Source organism: Suillus discolor (assembly GCF_016758755.1).
Source record: "Suillus discolor strain FC423 chromosome Unknown F5147scaffold_8, whole genome shotgun sequence".
NCBI lineage: Eukaryota > Fungi > Basidiomycota > Agaricomycetes > Boletales > Suillaceae > Suillus > Suillus discolor.
Genome location: NW_024541255.1, coordinates 46,309 through 65,674, shown reverse-complemented (window position 1 = coordinate 65,674; position 19,366 = coordinate 46,309). Strand labels below are relative to the sequence as shown.

At 47.2% G+C, this 19,366-nt stretch overlaps 8 protein-coding genes across 8 annotated transcripts; 6 read left to right on the top strand and 2 right to left on the bottom strand.

The window, feature by feature from the left end:
• Positions 1 to 447: 447 nt before the first annotated feature.
• On the top strand, positions 448 to 1,395 carry F5147DRAFT_569796 (ribosomal protein L15; the record flags this gene model as incomplete). The annotated part of the gene is made up of 5 exons (XM_041430967.1): positions 448 to 525; positions 579 to 742; positions 794 to 953; positions 1,004 to 1,190; positions 1,244 to 1,395. 5 exons carry the CDS (start codon positions 448 to 450, stop codon positions 1,393 to 1,395), a joined length of 741 nt encoding a protein of 246 aa, XP_041296792.1.
• F5147DRAFT_409524 (PRP38 family-domain-containing protein) lies at positions 1,234 to 2,438 on the bottom strand. The gene is made up of 5 exons (XM_041429654.1): positions 2,330 to 2,438; positions 2,206 to 2,281; positions 1,998 to 2,154; positions 1,834 to 1,949; positions 1,234 to 1,783 (listed from the first exon to the last, which is right to left on the bottom strand). Exons 1-5 carry the CDS (start codon positions 2,381 to 2,383, stop codon positions 1,410 to 1,412), a joined length of 777 nt encoding a protein of 258 aa, XP_041296791.1. The 5' UTR covers positions 2,384 to 2,438; the 3' UTR covers positions 1,234 to 1,409.
• Positions 2,439 to 2,903: 465 nt separating this feature from the next.
• F5147DRAFT_409460 (uncharacterized protein) lies at positions 2,904 to 4,118 on the top strand. The gene is made up of 5 exons (XM_041429653.1): positions 2,904 to 3,037; positions 3,096 to 3,345; positions 3,396 to 3,464; positions 3,518 to 3,566; positions 3,625 to 4,118. Exons 2-5 carry the CDS (start codon positions 3,209 to 3,211, stop codon positions 4,006 to 4,008), a joined length of 639 nt encoding a protein of 212 aa, XP_041296790.1. The 5' UTR covers positions 2,904 to 3,037; positions 3,096 to 3,208; the 3' UTR covers positions 4,009 to 4,118.
• An 83-nt stretch (positions 4,119 to 4,201) lies between these two features.
• On the top strand, positions 4,202 to 6,774 carry F5147DRAFT_676168 (vacuolar DHA amino acid exporter). The gene is made up of 10 exons (XM_041435996.1): positions 4,202 to 4,717; positions 4,771 to 4,837; positions 4,891 to 5,024; positions 5,080 to 5,186; positions 5,234 to 5,766; positions 5,823 to 5,936; positions 5,983 to 6,074; positions 6,133 to 6,266; positions 6,329 to 6,461; positions 6,518 to 6,774. Exons 1-10 carry the CDS (start codon positions 4,544 to 4,546, stop codon positions 6,656 to 6,658), a joined length of 1,629 nt encoding a protein of 542 aa, XP_041296789.1. The 5' UTR covers positions 4,202 to 4,543; the 3' UTR covers positions 6,659 to 6,774.
• Positions 6,775 to 7,163: 389 nt separating this feature from the next.
• Positions 7,164 to 8,468, top strand: F5147DRAFT_569313 (PLC-like phosphodiesterase; the record flags this gene model as incomplete). Its single annotated transcript, XM_041430949.1, has 5 exons — positions 7,164 to 7,247; positions 7,300 to 7,405; positions 7,455 to 7,467; positions 7,520 to 8,026; positions 8,084 to 8,468. The coding sequence occupies 5 exons, from the start codon at positions 7,164 to 7,166 to the stop codon at positions 8,466 to 8,468; spliced, it is 1,095 nt and encodes a 364-aa protein (XP_041296788.1).
• Positions 8,469 to 10,449: 1,981 nt separating this feature from the next.
• F5147DRAFT_569756 (uncharacterized protein) lies at positions 10,450 to 11,610 on the top strand (the record flags this gene model as incomplete). Its single annotated transcript, XM_041430964.1, has 5 exons — positions 10,450 to 10,537; positions 10,600 to 10,823; positions 10,986 to 11,081; positions 11,137 to 11,182; positions 11,243 to 11,610. The coding sequence occupies 5 exons, from the start codon at positions 10,450 to 10,452 to the stop codon at positions 11,608 to 11,610; spliced, it is 822 nt and encodes a 273-aa protein (XP_041296787.1).
• A 2,332-nt stretch (positions 11,611 to 13,942) lies between these two features.
• Positions 13,943 to 15,705, bottom strand: F5147DRAFT_676147 (tryptophanyl-tRNA synthetase). The gene is made up of 7 exons (XM_041435995.1): positions 15,414 to 15,705; positions 15,228 to 15,347; positions 15,132 to 15,178; positions 14,859 to 15,081; positions 14,369 to 14,807; positions 14,229 to 14,315; positions 13,943 to 14,176 (listed from the first exon to the last, which is right to left on the bottom strand). Exons 1-7 carry the CDS (start codon positions 15,647 to 15,649, stop codon positions 14,081 to 14,083), a joined length of 1,248 nt encoding a protein of 415 aa, XP_041296786.1. The 5' UTR covers positions 15,650 to 15,705; the 3' UTR covers positions 13,943 to 14,080.
• A 751-nt stretch (positions 15,706 to 16,456) lies between these two features.
• F5147DRAFT_409288 (uncharacterized protein) lies at positions 16,457 to 17,714 on the top strand. Its single transcript, XM_041429652.1, has 5 exons — positions 16,457 to 16,653; positions 16,710 to 16,770; positions 16,818 to 17,038; positions 17,090 to 17,286; positions 17,340 to 17,714. The coding sequence occupies exons 1-5, from the start codon at positions 16,509 to 16,511 to the stop codon at positions 17,580 to 17,582; spliced, it is 867 nt and encodes a 288-aa protein (XP_041296785.1). The 5' UTR covers positions 16,457 to 16,508; the 3' UTR covers positions 17,583 to 17,714.
• The last annotated feature ends 1,652 nt before the right edge of the window (positions 17,715 to 19,366 follow it).

The following is a 19,366-nucleotide window of genomic DNA, read 5'->3' as shown; positions in this document are numbered from 1 at the left end:
AATAACTGATAAGATGGATTGATTTCGTTCTGAATTCGATAGAACATAGAAACCGACGTCCCTGACTCGGTGAGATGGCGCATGCTGGAGGTCCGAGGATGCTTCCTCAAGCGTCTGGAATGAGTTGAGATCAGCTCAATTTGTCACTACTAGAAATGCAAACAATCACCTGTGAACTAGTTGAGATATATTGACAATGAGTTCCCTTACTAGGTGGACTGATGATCTCTACTGTGGTGCGTTTGCTGCAGACAGAACCCTCTCCCGCTTATATTAGGCAGTCGGGAAAAGTAAAAATGGTGTTAGCACTGAGCAGTCCCTTACTAAAATTTGAAGTTCGTTTGGGGAGACAGGAACGACGGGACGGGACGACTTTGCGTCTAACTAATCGTGGGAGTCGAATTTTGAAGTGACAACTCACTACTTAGACTTCTACTTTTAGCGCACATGTCGTCTGTGTTCCGCTCAAAGACGGCTCGAATAACGCTTTCGAATCTTTCGCCAGGACCAAACTCACAGCACGCGGTTGGCATTGTCATCGTTTCTGATGCAACATTTTCTAATACTTTATTTGGCAGCAAAAACGCCTTGGTAGAGGTCAAGGCTCTGGTCGCGGAGGAACGTCCGGACGAGGTCACAAGGGCCAAAAGGCTCGCGCAGGTAATGGCAAACCAAAAGCTGGATTCGAGGGTGGTCAGACACCGATTACGAAGAGGTTCCCAAAGAAGGGCTTTGTAAATCCGTCAGTGCTCTCTTTTAGCTAGTTTCATAACCATCTGACAGGTCCGTCAAGCAACCGGAAGGTGTACGCGCCTGTTAACCTGGACCGGATACAGTTTTGGATTGACCAAGGTCGACTACAATCATCGCCTGAGAACCCCATTACAGCCCGTGAATTGCTGTTGAGCGGATGTATTCATAATGTACACGATGGAATCAAACTTCTGGGCGACGTATGTTTCTACTCTCAGGCATCCTCCTAGTACAACTCATTTTCATTTAGAATGCTCCATGTTTGAAAACGCCTATTCACATTACACCTTCTCGTGCATCTCAAAGTGCCATCAAAGCGGTCGAATCTATTGGAGGAAGTGTGTTCTGCCAATATTACAACCCATTGGCTCTTCGTGATTGTGTCAAGAGCCGTGAAGATCGTATTTCAGCAGCACCAACTCGTCGCACGGACATTCGTGAGCCTCTCCCTCCCTCGACTTTGATTATTTCTGAAAGTCACGTCTTCAAGTGTGGTACACTAACTGGCACAACCGAGGATATCTTTCTCCTGAAGCTATTGCGAAAAACCCAAAAGTGGAGGAGCGATGGAAGGAATTGTCTAAACAGTTACTTTCTTTCAAGGACCAGACTTTCGATACTAAGGGTGTCAAAAAGATGTAGACGTGCTAGGTAGATTATGATACACTCATGGGCTCAATGTTCATCCTATCTGAAGATATACTTCCACTGCGAGAACGAGAGGGACTCCGCGATACGTACCGACCGTTCTCTGATGGAGATCGACTTCTGCTTCTACTAGCGCTGGGGCTCCGTGACCGGTATGGGCTCTTACTGCGGCTCCTACTTCGACTGGAATTACGACTCCTGTCACTACCATGTTCACTCTTGCCCTCCATAGCATCGAGCAAGCGACTTTTCCGAGGGCCAATCTCGCCATTCTCTTCAAGTATCGAACGCTTGGCTATACGGGGAAGAATGATGTCACAGGCTCGTTCTTCAGTGAGAAGCGAATGTACGAATTCGTCAAAATGAATTAGTGAATACCCTGCTGTCAGGCTGTAAGACGTGTACCAACGGAGAAAAAAAAGATCAACACACCTGTGTCGCGGTATCGGAGCTTTCTGTAGTCCTTCATTAATGGTTCAAGAAGCTCATACACCTCCACTGCACTGAAGGTCATTCGTATGTACATGGCGGCTAATGCCCTCATATATCTAAGTACCTGCATCAGCAATCAACGGGCGGCACATGATAATGCTCACTTGAACTCGTCTGCCTGTAGATATTCTATCAATATCTCCTTTTCCGGTTGAAGCTGAAGTAATTTCAGGAGCAAGCACATGAACTCTGTAGGGCGCTGATTGCCATAAACACCCCCAATGCACCTAAGCGCGATTGCTTGGTCGATAAGAGACTCCGCTATATTGAAAAAGGGTGAACCGAATGTCTTAGAAAACGCGGCAGACGCACCAGTCAAAGCGAAGCAATGCTCCTTCCAATAATTTGATTCCCATATTCGATTGCGGATAACAGTCTCGACTAGAAACTATACAATTTTCAGCTAATCATGAAAAAGTGTACCGCAAATATTCGCCTGAGGGTTCTGGCCATGGATTGCAATTGCACCCTTGACGGTGGTGTTGGCCATGATGATGGTCGCTTGTCAAAGTATGTAACGACTTCCTGGTTCACGGAGTCTAACTTGAAGTGCGTTTAGTGCAAAAAAGGAGAAAAACACCTTTAAGAGCCTTTACGTAATGGTCATTTTTGTCAGTTGGATACTTTTTCCTAAGGCTATTCACCTTATGTCTTCCATATGTCTTCCGCGTGCCCAATGATCAATCGGTTACTACTACTATGACACTATCTGCAGGGCTTGGTCTTCGATATTCAAAGATCCGGTGGCCATTGGAAGAATAGCCTCAACGGATAGCCGTATACTTTATTCCGTCCTGGCGGCTGGCCCCACAACACGAGGGACTTTGGTCCCTTGGTGTAATCAGTGATCATAGTGATTCAAATTGTATCATGCTCATTTCCCGCTTAAAACGCCGCGAATAAGGGCAACGCTTATCTAGATGGTGTTGAACCCCCACACAAACATAGCATTGCCGGAATGGTGTTTTACTCTTCAAACTCGTTCTGATCGGATACCGTACCTTTCCTACCGCTTGCCATGTACCAGCAATATAGCGTCTCAAACTCTCCTGTTCGACCGCACCTTCACCCAGGTCCCAATCACTGGTTATTACCAGTTTGTGAATCAGAGTTTTTATCAATTGTGTCACAGCTACCCTCATCTGTACGCCTGTTAATCTCCGTTTATGATTTAGAAGGTCCTGACGACTTAACTTTGCAAGTCACTTCGTGGTTGGCAGGATAGACTCTCCAGCGACAGTGCCATCTTCGTGTATAAATTGACGAATATTTGCAGTCTCCTTTAAATTTTTATATTCCTTGCCTGACTGCAAACATGCGCAACGAACTGCTGACCATCCCCGCAATACCATTTCACAGAGAACCATCATGTTCGATAGTTTTCTCCTACTCGACTGGTGGCGCTGAACCCCCTCTCAATAAATCGGATGAAACAGGGCAAACTCTAAACTAGTCAGTCAATTTTACCCGGTCCGCTACTGTTCTTACAAGTTCTTTTTTAGCGCGAACTTCGAAATTGCCACTGCCCTCATGTCTCCAGCACACTTTCGTCGAATTATAATTGCGCCAGTGTATAATGGTATTTTCTTGTAAGCCGCCCTATCTGACGGCGTCAAATCACTAGGCATGGAAGAACCTGTAATACAAGCTATGCGCGCTGCGATCGTTCTGCTGTGAGTAATCATCGCTTGTATTCACTGTCCCATGACCTACGCTTCCGTTATGATGTAGGAACCCCACAGCCGAAAGGCGTCGCAAGTCGCTCGAGAACAAGCTCTTGCGGATCCTTCCACCCCACGATCATTGCACCCCATTGCTCGACAGGTTATCTCGAGGCCGTCGGCTCATCCAACGTTTCATCTTATGGATATACCAGCCGGTGTGTCGACATTGCTGCCACGAGATCGCTGCGGGTGGTCACAGGCAACTGACCTCTGCAATGATATCGTGTCTGCTAATACCCTCGTCGTTCATATGCGGAAGCATGTTGGAGGATTCTCGCATCGTCGCATTTACTGCTCCTGGAACGGATGTGGCAAGCTCATGAGGAGAGATTGTCTTGTCCGCCACATACGCGAAATTCATCTGCGTAGCAAACGCCGTGCTCATGACTAAACTTTCTCTGTTGCTCGACCTACCCATTTGTGTCTCAAAATCTTCGTCGATATATCGTGTTCACTGAGTAGATAAGGACTTTTAGTAATATTTACCCCGACAGCTGCGCCTCAATATTTGGTCTGTTTCCTAATGGGGTTGTGCGGCCCGTCTCGTAAGCGTCAATAGAACTTCTTTTCCGTGCTTCGAAATTGAAGCGAATAACCTTCAGTTCCGTACCGAGTTGGTTAATGCATTTACCACCAACGGGGCTCAGATCTCAGACCGCTCACGACCGACGAAACACTACACCCACACAATTATCTGTTGCCATGGATGGTTTTAGCGTCTTCACTTTTCATGCCGAACCAATACCATGTGCTCCAGCACCACCTTGGAAATGTTTCAGTCAGCCCGTTAGTGTGCACCGTCATCCATCATTAGCACACACCACCATTTGATTCCCTGGGGCCGAGGCCTGAGCCCTCACTTGATTCATATAAAAGCTTGCGCTTCATGTATTTGTCGGTGTTACTCGCTAAACCCTCAGCTTACCATGCATTCTGCTCATGCAATGGTCTGTGAGGAAGGTACCGGACATGTACAAAATTCTCCTCACATTGCAGTTGAAGTTGGAAGCCCAGTCGTTGCTTTCTACCATGAAATCAAGACAGACATCGAACACGTCACTGTGGAAGATGATCCTTTGAGATGGAGCAATGCCCACAAGGTAGGTGGCAGTCATTCACACTCTGAAAAAAAAGGCTGACTTGTCGGTCATAGACTGCTATTCTAATCATTGTCTCGGCTGGCTCCATGATTGCAGGGTTGGCTGTCAGCATACAGAATCGTATGGCCATTCCTTCCCCAGGTGGTCAGAAGACTGAAACAACTTGCGCCCAGCTGCAAATGCCCAAATTCAGAGTGACTTACAAGCGTCTACATCGGAAATAAGTTGGACATTATCAATTTTTATTCTTGTTCAGGGACTCCCCGGACTTATATGGAGCGCCATTAGCGAAATCAAAGGACGTAAGGTTCGTCGAGCGCTCTGTCTCATAACAATAAACTGCTGATATTCTTCCATCTAAGTTTGTCTATGTGTCATCTGTAGCATTGTTTCTGGTCGCCTCCGCTATGGTTGCATCGTCCAAAACCATTGGTCTGGTGATTGGAATGAGAGCCCTTCAAGCTATCGGGTAAGCAAGTTACATTGACTCTCAGAGCCACTGCTTACAATAATCAGCTCGAGCGCACTCATGTCAATTGCCGCAGCCACACTAGCAGATATCTACGAACCCCATGAGCGAGGCACTAAAATGGGGATATACTATTCTGCTCCTCTCATGGGGCCTGCGTTGGGCCCGATATTGGGTGGCGTGCTGACACAAAGCTTGGGTTGGCGTTCGGTCTTCTGGTTCATCACTATTTGCGCCGGAGTTGTTCTCCTTGCTCTGATTTTCATATTCAAAGATACGTTCAGGAAGGAACGTAGTCTGACGTATCAGAACGTTCTGCAAGTACGGGCAAAGGAAGGGGAGCTACAACACCAACACTTGGACAAATCCAGTCACGCCTTTTCTGTCACGGACAAGCCCGCACAACCTACGCTAGAAGGCATAGCCTCTCCGCAGCAAATAGGGGAGGCGAATAGTCACACCGTTGCACATGCTTCAAGTATGGAAGATGTCGATGTGTCGCTCGCAGATGTCAATCCGTTTCCTCCACTTCGGAAAATTCTTACACGCGTAAATAATCTCGTAATATTGTTTGCTTCCGGTAAGTGTCTTCCGAACCATCATGTGCATCACCCGACGAGCCATATATATGTCTAGGTTTGATATTCGCTTTCAGCTACAGCATTTCATATACCTGTTCGAGAACGTTGTCCGAATACTATGGCTACAACGCTCTCCAGATCGGTCTAGTTCTACTTTCGTCTGGAACGGGTAGGATCTTATTTGTTGGATTGACAATGATTGACTAGCGTCGAAGGCTCTATATGTGGGTCCTTACTTGGCGGCCGCTGGTCTGACCGAACAATTGCTAAGTTGAAGCAAGAGAATGGAGGCAACAGCTACCCCGAGGTTGATAATGTTCCTATGGCTAAGCCTATGCGACAGGCATCCTAATATAACAATTCAGATGCGATTGGCCAGCACCCGACCCGCAATGGGGTTTTTGCCACTGGCTATAATTGGATACGCATGGGTTTGCGAAAAGCACGTTCATATCGCAGCAATCTGCCTTATGCTCTATCTCGCTGGATTCCTCTCGACGTACGCTCATATAAATTTTGCAAGAACTTGACTGACGTGTTTTTTATTTGTTATTTTTCTAGATGGATATACGCAAGCACGCTAGCATACATTGTAGATGCTAACCCCGGCCGTTCGTCAACGATTGTTGCCACAAATAGCGTGTTTCGATGTGTCTTTGCTTTCGTTGCCATCGAAGTGGCTATTCCGATTCAGGTGTGTCCAATCTTATTTAGCTGAACTGTATACAGTTGTTTAAACTTTGTTGTTAGGTTGCCATTGGCGACGGTGGTTTGTACACCATCTGGGGCGGCATTATGGTAATAATGGAAATCCTGACACTGACTGTCTTTTACAAGGGCAAGAAATGGCGCGAGGCATGCGAGGAGAAAGATGGGCGAGAATCACAATAGCCCTGATAAGTACGCTCAAAGTGCTTTTGACACTGCTACTCGAAAACGTTGTATCGAAGACCCGATGTTTATATCTATATAATATTAGGACCGTTTCTTGAGAAATTGCCAATTGAGTCGTACTCGTTTAAGTACTCGAATCAAAATCCGTGACATGCCAGCTTCCGAGTCCCTGACCGCCGGTTGCTCTGCACGTTGCAGATCACGTGAGGTGCCACAACGCTATGCAGCATGGGAGCCGAACGTTGTACACGGTTGCGAACAGATAGACAGTTCGTGTTCTCCACTAATACGTATGCACGTCACAATCTCAAATCAGACACAGGACGATTTACATTGTACCCTCAGAGGCACGGCACAGGAAGACCACGTTCTCCTCGTCCGAGCCCATTCCAAGAGCGTATCATTCTCCCGAAAATGCTCTCTTCTCAAGGTATCTCGACATAAATGGGATAATGCGACGAAGGAACACGAGGCGAGTCCTATAACCCCCGTCTCTGTCACTATGCGTCTCGATGTCGGCGCTGCAGCGAAGTGGAAGCTTGTCAAAGTCCCAGCAGATTCAGAATGGGTGGTGTATCGTCATAAGGTGAGAGAATAGTGCAGAAAATACTGGCCCGCCTGAATCCATATGCTTTCAGTTGTCTCGCAAACATTATTGTTTGCTTATTTTCCCTCGACGCGATACATCCTGTTTCTTGTCTCTCATCCCCGATGCTGTTCCTCTATCATCTTTAACGCTTCCAGGTAAAATTGCTATTCGTGATCTCAGTACTCACCTAACCAAACATATTAGGAACTCATGACACGTATGTCTTGACTTGTATGTGCGAGTGAATGCTGCTATGACGATGATGATAGAATGGCATTTTATGGATGGCCTATCGCCCAATGCCAATCACCAAGCACCTCTCTTGAGAGACAACTTAACGCTGGCATTCGAGTTCTCGACATACGCTTGGCAATCGTTGATTCCCACCTCATTTCATACCATGGAATATACCCGGAACGTACCCTGTTTGCGGAAATCTTATCAACGGTATACACGTTCCTCACAACGCCCTCGACCTCGCGCGAGACCATAGTGATGTCAATCAAGCAGGAGGATTCTGATACGGAACGTTTCAGCAAGCTTGTACACCAAGAGATTGTTACCTCCCCAGGGGGCTTGGGCATGTGGTATTTGGAAAATCGACTACCAACTCTGGGTGAGGTAAGAGGCAAGGTTGTAATGTTCAGCCGTTTCGGCACAGATGGTCACGGCTGGGACAATGCAGCTATTGGAATCCATCCGTCTATCTGGCCTGATAATGACAGGCACGGCTTCACTTGGAACTGTCAGGACGTCCTGGTCCAGACTCACGACTGGTATGTATGGGGATTCTCGGATCGCCTGGCTAATCATGATCTTGACTATCACCACAGGTACACGATCCCCTCCTTCCTTTCTATTCCCGAGAAAGTTGCTCTTTCAACTAATATCCTCGTCGCTTCCTGTGATTCTTCTCCCCCGACCCTATCAATATCCTTTCTTTCTGCATTGTCATTACCATTAGCGTTCCCTCCCATATTCGCTCGCGGCCTCGGATGGCCGCAATGGGGAATTGGATTTGAAGGCGTTAATGCTCGAGTCGGCAAATGGCTCATTGATCAGTTCGACGAACGAGGAGAGAATGATGTAGATACTGGACCGCGGATCAGGGGTTGGGTACTCATGGATTTCTACGAAGACCCGACAGGACAAAGTATTGTCCCGTTACTTGTAGAATGTAATTTCAGAGGGAGAAAGTGCGAGGAAGGTTGGGCGTGAAACGCGGAAGTATAGGACCTCTGCATGACTATATGCCTTGAGATATCATGAAATCTATGATTTACCTCAAATTTACCTCCTAATCACCTCTATACGCTATCGACTAGACAACTTGCAGTGCTCGACTATGGCGGCACCGATAAGCTCTGCTAGGATCATCATGGGCTGGTGGGCGGATTTCACGTTTTCAACGTGTTCACCTCGAGCCAGCTGGCAACCTCGAAGCTGTGCGACTAGCCCTCGGATATGGATAGATTCAACGTTGACATGAACGACGGTAATGATCACGGTGATTCCGAGTCGGTGATCTTCAATACACAACATCGACTTTGTGGTGGTTGGCACTAGTCACTGATCAGACCTTGAACGAAACTATTTGTCGGCAAGCTTAAGCTCAAGCTTGTGATGAGTCTCTAAGTGGTCAGATCATGACTCCCCAAAGCACGGGGACCGAAAAATCATATTTTATGTAACAAATTGCTCGTTGCAGCCTTGCAGGTTCCGGGTCGCCTCGTTGTGCCCTATAGTGCCCACGCCGTCAGGACTCAGATAGCCGATTATGGTCTAGGGTGCAACGTGAGCAGGTGCCAGTGAATCATGGGTCGGGCGGTATGGGTAGCCTGACCCCCAGCTTAGCAGTGTGGCAGTGCTACGTTATCTAATCATAGATTACCGATTATCTTTCTGCCACCCTAGTGTCTCAGATTAATTATGCTGCCTACCGTCTCCAGTGTCCACGTAGCAGCTAGGGACAGGATGGGTAGCAATTGGAAACTACAGCTTCCTGTGACCAAACTCTTCAGGCTTATTGGCTAAATCTGGGCTTACACACCCCGAGACTGGGGTTCTCACTATGTAGACTATCATGTGTATGAAATGATAATTAATGACAATATCGCCTCGTCCTATTCGTCCTCATCATTAATATTAACTTGAACCACCTCAGTTGAACATCTTTTGTTATCTTGTTCGCCCCGATCCAAGTCAAAACCATTTCCCTCCAGCGCTTCGACTTCGACGATGCTCTGAAGATTGATTGTCCGAGTCTTCGGTCCTTTTCAACTCCCCAAGAGCCGCAAATTCAACGGCAATGTCGTCGGGCGCAATACTCTCCGAACCTGCAAGAATGTCACCTGGATCAATTGGAAAGTTTTTCCACCATGCTTTAAGGGCCGTCTGCTCTGCCACCAGCAGGAAGTCGATACCCATCATGCTATTGTCGTAATCACATCTCCGCCGTAGGCAAGGCATAACCGGTTGACAGGGACTTGAGTTTCTGCCGCCCAACGGTGCGACCAATTGAAATTCTGGTGTTAGTGCTAGCTGTGACGTTATGTGTTATGTAAATGCATGGGGCAGCCAAATTCTAAAAGTAAAAATCAGGGCGACAATTGTTGGCGGACTGCAACTTGCAACTTTGGTGTGTAATGATTCGGTTAGGTGAGTGTCAACTAGAGGGTGTATTGTGAAAGTTTAAAAAGGTTTAAATTTGTCTAGAATTCTCAAAATTATAAGTTTAAAAAATATATGCTAAGTGACTTCGAATTTTGCCGATCTGACCTAAAAATACTACCAGCAATAGCCGGAGCCACTTTTCTGTCATTCTGCCAACAACACCTTACGAAGTTTGGATGGCACAACTCATAAATCGTGAGACTTGCACATATCGCGAGTTGTAACACACTGGCCCATCGGTTCCCCGGTGTCCGACTGTGACACCCCCGACTCCTCCTCAGCCAAGGACACGCGCAGTGGTAAACGTACAGCTCTTGTGTTAGAGTCTCCCACCGAAAGACGTCGAACAAAAGCCGAGGCTAGTGTTGTAGGCGGAACTCTCTGCCACGTGGCAGGAACGCCATCTGCCTCGAGTCCGCTGTACGTACATTTATTTAAAGGCTCGCTGAAAGGTGCAGACATGCATAATCCTTCCAACCCCAAATCCCTCGCTCGAACATCAACAATCCTTCCAGAGCAGTCAATTATGGTTGCACCCTCCAATTCTTCAGCTGTGGCAGTTTATTGTGCTGCATCACTCGGGAAGCAGAATGCTTTTCAGCTAGCTGCGCTATGTATGTCTTCTTCATTCAATCTCGCGACTGCTCTCACGTGTTTTGCGTCGTATTTTTAACAGCATTGGGCCATGCTCTGGCAGAGGCAAAACGACCCCTTGTCTATGGTGGTGGTAACATGGGTCTTATGGGCGTTGTCTCAGGTGCCGTAATAGAAGAGGGCGGTCAAGTTACTGGCATTATCCCATATGCCATCCAAGCTGCAGGTGGCGAAAAAGACAAGGGCAATGGTGTTGTAAAGACTGAATCTGTTGCTGGAGTTCTCAATGAGGACCGGCGAAGACATGTACGCGATTCCGTCAATGATGTCGACACAGAACTGACTCATCAACGCGCACACTTTCCATAGATCGAAACTGTAAGTAATAATTTGCACGCCCATACCACATTGTTTAATTGATTTCCGTTCCTCTTCATTTCCATCTTTGTAATTCGTTTTTACATTAAGATCGTTGTTGACTCGATGCACGAGCGCAAGATCGAGATGGCGAAGCGTGCCGGTGCTTTTGTGGGGTTGCCAGGAGGATACGGCACTTTTGAAGAGGTACACGAGGCTCGTTCGCTCAACGTAATTCACACTTACCCTATCGTGCCCCTAGATTCTTGAAGTGATAGCTTGGAACCAAATCAACATTCACAACAAACGTAAACATATTTCATTGCTTCAGTATCATTATGTTGGCCAACCAAGACCATATTTTGCAGCCGTAATATTGCTCAATGTTCTGTCCTACTACAGTCCTCTCCGTGATCTCATCCGGAATGGTGTACGGGAGGGGTTCATCCAGCCGCACAACGAGAAACTATGTGTCTTCGTCGACGGACCTAAAGACCATAAAGACCATGAATCTTTCAACTGGGGGCAGGCCGCTATAGATGCAATTGCTGCATGGCAATATGACCAAATACGGTCATTACCCTTCCATTGGACGAAGGACACTGATACCAGTGCAAAACCTAATGGCAAATCCGACATCAAAGGCATGAGCGGAGTTGTTAGTGGATTATACGGGCTAAAAATGACCAACGCGTGGTTGAAGAGGGTCTGGCACGCTTGCTTCCGTTCATGTTGATCATGGCATAGGTTAGCAGACTCGCACCTATTCGTTATCATATTTACCACCCATTATATCTTCTAGGACTCCAGCATACATTCTTTACATTGAGATTCACTTTCTTGTAGAACAAGTATCACTGACTAAGGTAGTTCCGAGACAAGCCGTCTGTGATCGCTTGCCGGGGTTCTGACGTCGGTGGCATAATATTAAGTATTCGTGCCCGATCATAATGTCATTTTACAAGTCCACTGCAAGAAGTCAGTTAGGCCTGTTAGCCGTGACCTGATCGTTTTTGCACTCAATAATGTGTCCCCGTACAGCAATAAAGTGAAGGTAGAGTACTCAGCGCTCAGCAGGGATATGCTCTAGCGGTGGAGCAGAAACAAAGACTAAGTGTTATGTAACGTTAGGTTCAATCGAAGTTGATCGAGACGTGACCTAGCTTGTTTCTCCAGCGCCTCCCCCATCATTCACCAGGTTCGCGGTTCATGGGAATCTCAGCTTTGTCATAGACGCCCATCCGATAGCCGTCGACACGAGTACTGGCTCCGATGCTGTTATTGACCCGTTCAGCCCCCACACATGCATAAAGCGGTGAGTGCTTTCCTGACGAGCGCTTGCTAACAGGAAGAGTTGGGCCCATACGAAGTCTTCACTCTTCCCGTCAACGAGGTGAGCTGGATTTTTTTACGTATTCCATTCTATACGCTACGCTAACAGATGTCAAACTATTGCACTCAGAGAATACGTACACCGTACTATCGCCCGTAAAGTAACTGCGAGCGCCGTGCCGTGAGTATGACTTGAATGTATGAGGGAGAAAGGCGGACTTGATCGAGCGCCTTGCTGCTTCGGTGCCTCCAGGGTATGTTGGGTGTGTTTTCATTGTTCTCACTGATTTCGGCATTCCGTCCGCAGTACCATGCCTTTCACTACACTACATCCACCGCCCTAGCAGCCAGTTCTCCATTCTTAGTGCTGTTCCCGGCTGGGAATTTCCGCGTACCAGCAAGCCACGCGCTCACCTAGCCACAAATCTATCATACAGGACTCGGAGATGATGTAGATCTGCTTGTGTCGCATGATGCAAGCCAGCCAGCCCGTTCTTCTAGGGTGCTCACAACGGGAATGATGATGATGGAAGCATCGCAGACGACAACATGGACGATAATGTCACAAACACAGCCGGAAATGGTGAGGGTGACAAGGAACCGGTGATGCAAGCAAGCAGCGTGTGTATACTCTATCATTAATACTTGTTGATCATTTCTCGTATCACCGACGGGCCCGTGTTTGGTGGTCATCAATGAGACTAAGGCTCGGGTAAGTTGCACGATCTTCTGGGGTTCATGTTCTGGCTGATGACGGACAGCAAACAGAGAAGTGTGTCCTCAACATTTGGAAAGGGGTTCTTGGATTATCTTGTTCTCGGCTTCAATAATTAAATGGTCCCAAAAAGAATAGCGCTGGTTGACTGCTGCAATCAGATCGGGCGAAGTCCCGGATATGATAATTGATGCACACCACATCATCCAATATTTGAAGTACACCTTCCCGCAAGCTCCTCTCACGAAATGGTCGTGGACGGGATTCTGTGCACGGGTTCTTCTCTGCGTTAAGCTTTGAACCTCGTGTTGTGCTTGTGTCCATATCCTCTGGTACCACCTCGAGAACTCGCTCGAGGAAACCATGGTGATGTTTGATCATATCCAATGCCGTCAGGTTGACGACGAACTATCTCTCGAGCATGCACGTCCTACGTTCAGGTCACGTATCGCTGATTTGCTGAAGCATTGATGGTTGAAGTGCAGCGCCTCCATCTTGAGTATGCCCAAGGCATAGTTTTGATATCTTTTGGGCTGATTTATATTCTATCCAGGCGCGAAGACTTCAATATCACCGAAAACGCACACTTTCCAGAACACTTTGAACAAGTCAATAGATTAGTATTCATGCAACTCACACAGTGCAAGTTGGCCTTTCGAGTGTCGTCAGCCGGATCATTTACTTACGAGCTTGGAACCAACTCGACACTCACAGGGGTTCATCAGGCCACATAATGAGAAGCCCCTGCGTATCTGTCGAGGGTCCTGCGGACGAGGAGAATCATGTATCCTTCAACTGGGGTAAGGCCACGGTGGATGTCATTGCAGCATGGCAGTATGGCCAGGTCCAGACGTATCCTTTTCACTGGACGAAGGGCAACAACACTAATACAATTCCCATCGTCAAAGCCTGACAGGATGATCAGGATGAGCTGTGCATCTTACAACCTCAATGCACGGTTGGCACGGGTCCGGATCGTGCTCAGATATCTCATATATAGTCAGTAGGTGTAGTTGTCGCGATGATCATGACACGGAATGGCAGATTCGTTTACACTGCAACACCACGTGTTTGCTAACATATCCCAGTGTTGCTGCAACATGTAGCACACACATTGTATTGTAGGGATGCTACTTCCTCGTACAACAATTTACTCGAGTCATGATGTCTGTAACCGCTTGCCGAAATTGGGGTCTATTTTCCTGTTTGAGTCCATGAATGCGCTGACATCCTCATCTGTGATCTTGGCTTTCCGCTATGTGTAAGGGTGAGTACACAATCCTGGAGGTCATAGGGGAGACACTGACCTCTTGGAAGGCCTTCACGAACTCCTGCAACATTTGAATGCAACGTGCTTTCAACTGTCCTGTAAGTAGACGCCCTGCTCTGTAATCCTGATCACGGACATCAGCGACATGATCCGCAGACATTAACCGCAGCCACAGACCTCGCCTATCTTCGCAAGTTCCTCCTCATCGTCCAGGAAAAAGCCCAGATATTGATATGCAACATCCACATCCGTATCACCCCCAAGTCTCCTGTGTTCCTCCTCCGTCTCCCTACCACCAGAGAAACCATGCTTATTGATCTTATTTTTGATCTGGTTTGGGGTATCGGTCATGAATATACTTGAGGTCGCATCCGACGCGCTCATCTTCGTCTGAGGTCCTTGAAGAGCAGGGAAAAAACGAGAGTGAATGAGGCATGGTTTGGGGTACTTGAGTTTCTGAGCGACATCACGCGTAAGCCGGAAGTAGGGGTCCTGGTCTATCGCGCAGGGGATGAGGCAAGGGATATTAGAAACTTCGCCGAATATGTGAGGGAACGAGTTCGAGAAGGACGGGGCTGATTGAACGGCACAAAAATGGATTTTGCCGATGTTATCCCTGTTGAAAAAATATGCTGGCCATCCTGGATGAAGGAGGAATAAGACTTACGAGTCGTTGAAACCGAATGTGGCTTTTGATTGGTTGTATGATATTTGCCTTGATATTTTGACGACATTGCGGTAAAAAGGTCCACCGACGTATTCGAAATCGCTAAAGATAAATGTCTTCTTGATATCAAATCCCACCGCGATGATGTCTTTCGCGTTGCTTTTCGAGAACTGTAGCGTCTGCTCAGCTTTCAGTTCGTGCTTGAACAAAAATTTCTCGTCATCTGTTCGTTGGATTAGCAAGTAATCAAATCGAGATGATTAAAATACCCACCTGTTAGTTGGACAACCAGTGGGACATCAAAGACATCCTGCAACCATCTCCAAAAATTGTCAGGCCAATGACGGATATGCTGTGCAAATGACTCACTTGGTAAAGAGGAATGGTATCATATGCCCGAGGTGCATGCTATCGCTACTTGGGCCGCGTCCCGTGTACAAGAAGAAAGGTTTTCCCTGTTCATATCGATCCAAAATCTTGTCAAATTCTCTATGAAAGCGCAATGACATCAACTGAATTGCAAGGGACGCAGCAGTTAAGCTGCATTGCACTCACCGATGCGAGAAAAACATCCCCCGCCTCAACAACGGATGCGGCTTATGCCCTGTCAATTTCTCGAACCGCTCCAGAAGTTCTGCATCAACTCTGCGCGTCCCGAATTGGATAATCAACTTGTCGTAGTCGATCGCAAGTTGCTTGCCGTCGGCGGAGACTGAGCCCTGCACATCCCACGGCGTGACCAGTTGCTCGTGCGCCTCGGGAGGGATGGTAGTAGGTTGGGAGTTGGACATCTAACAAGGTATGGTTAAGCTCAGTTGGAACTATTTCACTGGTATTTAAAAGCAGCAGATGCAAATGACTCGAGAATCGAGATTATCGTAGATAACAGCTAGCTACTCGCACGTGGTTATCTAATCGCCGAAAGAACACGTGAACCAATCCAACTGAACGATCGTGATTCGTCGGTCCAAAACCACCACGCCGAGTCTACGCCACTATCCAGTCGCTCCTTTGCTTCGAGGCTCATCTCAGAGAGTAACCGCATCGCTATATGTCTGCTCATCAGGACTACACTGCAGATTTCAGATAAGCGAGCCAATTTTAGGCTCGCTGCCCTGCGGACGAGCACGATTCGATGGTCTGGGCTTGCATAGGCTTGCACCTGTGACGTTTTGCGGAAATACATCGCCATATATGCCAGTGTGAGTCGTCGTTACTTTCTATGATGGCGTTTTAAGTTGATGAGAGTCTTGTCGCAGTAGTATACCGTACCCAGTCTCGAACCAGCCGTTCCTGGGCGATGGTTGGGGAAACTATAGCGTTGGACCAGATTTACAGTTTAAACTTGGGGTGAAAATTTTCATGCTTTCCACAATCAGGGTCAACAGACGTCACTACTGGTACTAGTAGCACTATCGTTACGCAACATGTCACAGATCCAGGGATGGAATGTCGCGCACCAAGCGGGGTTGCAAACTTGGAGTTAGCAAGATAAATGCATTTATTCTGTCGTCTGGGGTGCCGCCCCCTTTTTGGTATTCACCCCATGGCACTGGTGATTTCTTGGTCGACCTTCGTGACTCTGAGAGGTAAATTTTTCCATGGTATAAAAGCTTCACTGACCCTCCCACAGCCGTCTCGAGTGTGTTTATGGTTTTAGGGCTGGTATTGACGATTTTTAGACTCGCCTATCGTATTTGGTTGGGCAGGTTCTGGGTCGAGGATGCTTGGGCAGGCGTCGCATTTCTCTGCGGGGTAGCCGTGTTTACTTCTTGCTGGACTTACACTAAAGCAGGTAAAAGGAGTTCGCTTGTGCATATTGCCTACTCATTATTGAACTCTTGCCTGCAGTGGGTGAAGAAGGAATTGTATCGTTCTGGGTGTACTCATTTACTTTCCCCTCCGTCGTGTGGTAAGTATCTGTTCAAATTTCCACCATCGATTCTCAAGGGCAAGTAGGGCTGTCCGGCAAAGTATCTTGTTCTCCATCGTTCGCATTGTTTACGCAACGCAGCACCTCCGTCGCCTGATATTCTGTCTTGCTGGTCTTTTCCTCGGTTTGTGGGCAGGACTTGTTGCACAAAAAGCGTGGCATTATGGGCATAACACCTGCTGGTATCAAACAACTGGAAAGGTGCATATACTTATGACGAAACCAATGATCATGTTCGAACTGATAAGTGCGACTTTCTTGTGGCTCTTACACGACTTGAACTCACACGCTTTGTAAGCTGATTGTTTATCCGACACAATACTGATTATTCTGCCATTGCGCTTACTCTGGAGTCTCGGACTGCCAAAAAGACAAAAAAGGATGATTCTCGCCATATTCTCCTCCAGCATCATCATCACCATTATATCCATCTTCCGGGGAGTCTGTCAAATATCGAAATATGTCACTGTTCTTGCCCTGACGACAGACTTCGAGGTACAGTCATTTTTTTTCTAGGAGTACTTTAATCTGAGTGTTGAACGTACTAGACGGCCCTGTCGCTTCTTGTTTGCAACCTCCTTGTCGTAGTTACTCTCCTGTACCGCATCATTAGTTCCGCGGGTGCGGATGACTCGATCCCCATCGATGACGATGATTACACGACGCGAACCACTACGGGTGGGGTCTTCACCACTGTCGACTTGGACAATGCCGAGTCAGGAAGCGGTGAGCAGAGAAGTTCGAGGATTCAATCTACATTGCAAGGCGAGAAGACTGTCAATACTGTGTAACTAATGTTGAATTTAGTCTATTTTATTTTCGAGACCCGAAAACTCGAAAAGAGTACGATGACCCGTGATTGAATATTGCGGCCTGAGGCAGGGCATATCACTGTTCTCCCGTGACATCATGGCGTTAGAGTTGGCTGCCAACTATATATAGCTGTGGCGATCAGCGGTGACACCGGTGACCGGTGACTTCCGAATTGGTCTTGACTCGGAGGTGAGCTAAGTAGTAGTAATCAATTGTTCCAACTACTGGAGTAACTTTTTTGTTAGATCTTGAACGAAGTTCGTAGTCTGTGCTACCGAGTTTATCGAAGAGATAAGTCTACGGCAAGTTACATGCAATACGTGCCGGTCGCTCTCCAAGACAAGTGACCTGGTGGGTTTTTTTCACTTTGCTTTTTTCCCTGAAGGGCAGTGAAGGCAGGCACGAGTCACATTCAATGTACTTGGCAGGTTTCCCAATCAACTATCCCTGAATTGACACGTGCTCGTGCTAAGTACAAACACCCACAGCTTGGCCGTTGATCTTCGATGGGATCAAACGGCTCGTACGTGATTGGCTGGGAGAACCCAAAACGACTGAGAATGCATGATAACTTCATTATCAAAGAATAATTCCCTGGTTGACAAGTAACATAAACCCAAAATCGTTGACATCCAGGTATCGGTTGGGGCCTAATAGAACCGCTCGGCGGAGAACCCCCTAATGATTAACAACATGAGAGCTATGTTACAAGTACGTGTTGTACCTTGATTTCTAGTCAGACCAATAGATTCACCTTTGCCAAGTTGCCTGAGACCTTCTTGGCTCTATCGTGACCTTGCTGATCTTCCACGCTTTGTTACGTTGCCTCAGGGTTTATGCACAATTTAAGTCTCGAGCTGAATTGCTGGGTCTTGCATTGCTGCTCAGCGTACATCGATACACTACTATGTTACATACAGTGTGGAGAGGTAAAGTTGAACGTTTCTACAGGCATTCTAGCCATTCAAAAGATTTTCAGTCGTTTGCACTATCCTTCAGGTCTTGGGTGTTTTGATTACTATCCTGCGGCTCGGATATCGTGTGCGGACGCGAATGTTCTGGGTGGAGGACATGTGGGCTTTCGTAGCGCTTGCATGCGGGGTGGTGAGTGCAAGTTGTTGTATTTTTTATATCGCAATGATGACGAACGTCGAAGACCTCATTAATTGTTGGATGGAAAATCTTCTATGCTGGTGGGCAACATGATTTATCCACTGTGGTTAACACTTATCTTTACATAACAGATGGCGGCCGGTCGGCAGCCATATGTTTCTGGGCATACGGGTTTGCATTTCCATCAGCTATCTGGTGTGCATCTTCCCGTGCATCAGCGTTGCTCACTGAGCATATCATAAAACCAGGGCAGTCCGACAAAGTACTCTCTTTTCTGTGGCACGTATTTTCTGGTCCGTCAGGTCCTTGCGCTTAAAGACCATTGCAATAGCCCTCGGTTTCCTGGTGCTGTATGGCGCTTTAGTGGCGCAGAGAGCTTGGCAATATGGCCACGATCCTGATTGGTACCATCGCGCCAACAAGCATAAGCACGAGCATGCGTATTTGACCCACCTCGTGATTATTTTTGAGTTGATAAGTAAATCATCTGGTCTGAACCACATCCTGACCACTCACGATGATATCAACAGCGGACTGCGTTTCTGATATAATCATTGTATCATTCACCTCGCATCTTCTATGGGGCATGAGGCTTCCCGCGAAGGAACGAATCATGATACTGGCAGCACTGTCGACCAGTATCATTGTG

Bases quoted from the DNA above. Each gene is read 5' to 3' on its own strand.
- F5147DRAFT_409524 (XM_041429654.1), bottom strand. From the start codon at position 2,383: ATGGCCAACACCACCGTCAAGGGTGCAATTGCAATCCATGGCCAGAAC. The intron at 2,155-2,205 runs GTGCGTCTGCCG...TTTTCAATATAG, and splicing joins GCATTGCTTCGCTTTGACTG to CGGAGTCTCTTATCGACCAA. The intron at 1,950-1,997 runs GTGAGCATTATC...GCAGGTACTTAG, and splicing joins CTACAGGCAGACGAGTTCAA to ATATATGAGGGCATTAGCCG.
- F5147DRAFT_409460 (XM_041429653.1), top strand. From the start codon at position 3,209: ATGCGCAACGAACTGCTGACCATCCCCGCAATACCATTTCACAGAGAA. The intron at 3,346-3,395 runs GTCAGTCAATTT...GTTCTTTTTTAG, and splicing joins ACAGGGCAAACTCTAAACTA to CGCGAACTTCGAAATTGCCA. The intron at 3,465-3,517 runs GTATAATGGTAT...TCAAATCACTAG, and splicing joins CGAATTATAATTGCGCCAGT to GCATGGAAGAACCTGTAATA.
- F5147DRAFT_676168 (XM_041435996.1), top strand. From the start codon at position 4,544: ATGCATTCTGCTCATGCAATGGTCTGTGAGGAAGGTACCGGACATGTA. The intron at 5,187-5,233 runs GTAAGCAAGTTA...TACAATAATCAG, and splicing joins AGAGCCCTTCAAGCTATCGG to CTCGAGCGCACTCATGTCAA. The intron at 6,462-6,517 runs GTGTGTCCAATC...CTTTGTTGTTAG, and splicing joins AAGTGGCTATTCCGATTCAG to GTTGCCATTGGCGACGGTGG.
- F5147DRAFT_676147 (XM_041435995.1), bottom strand. From the start codon at position 15,649: ATGTCCAACTCCCAACCTACTACCATCCCTCCCGAGGCGCACGAGCAA. The intron at 15,082-15,131 runs GTGGGTATTTTA...TCCAACGAACAG, and splicing joins ACTGGTTGTCCAACTAACAG to ATGACGAGAAATTTTTGTTC. The intron at 14,316-14,368 runs GTCTGTGGCTGC...GTCCGTGATCAG, and splicing joins AACTTGCGAAGATAGGCGAG to GATTACAGAGCAGGGCGTCT.
- F5147DRAFT_409288 (XM_041429652.1), top strand. From the start codon at position 16,509: ATGGTTTTAGGGCTGGTATTGACGATTTTTAGACTCGCCTATCGTATT. The intron at 16,654-16,709 runs GTAAAAGGAGTT...TCTTGCCTGCAG, and splicing joins CTGGACTTACACTAAAGCAG to TGGGTGAAGAAGGAATTGTA. The intron at 17,287-17,339 runs GTACAGTCATTT...TGAACGTACTAG, and splicing joins CCCTGACGACAGACTTCGAG to ACGGCCCTGTCGCTTCTTGT.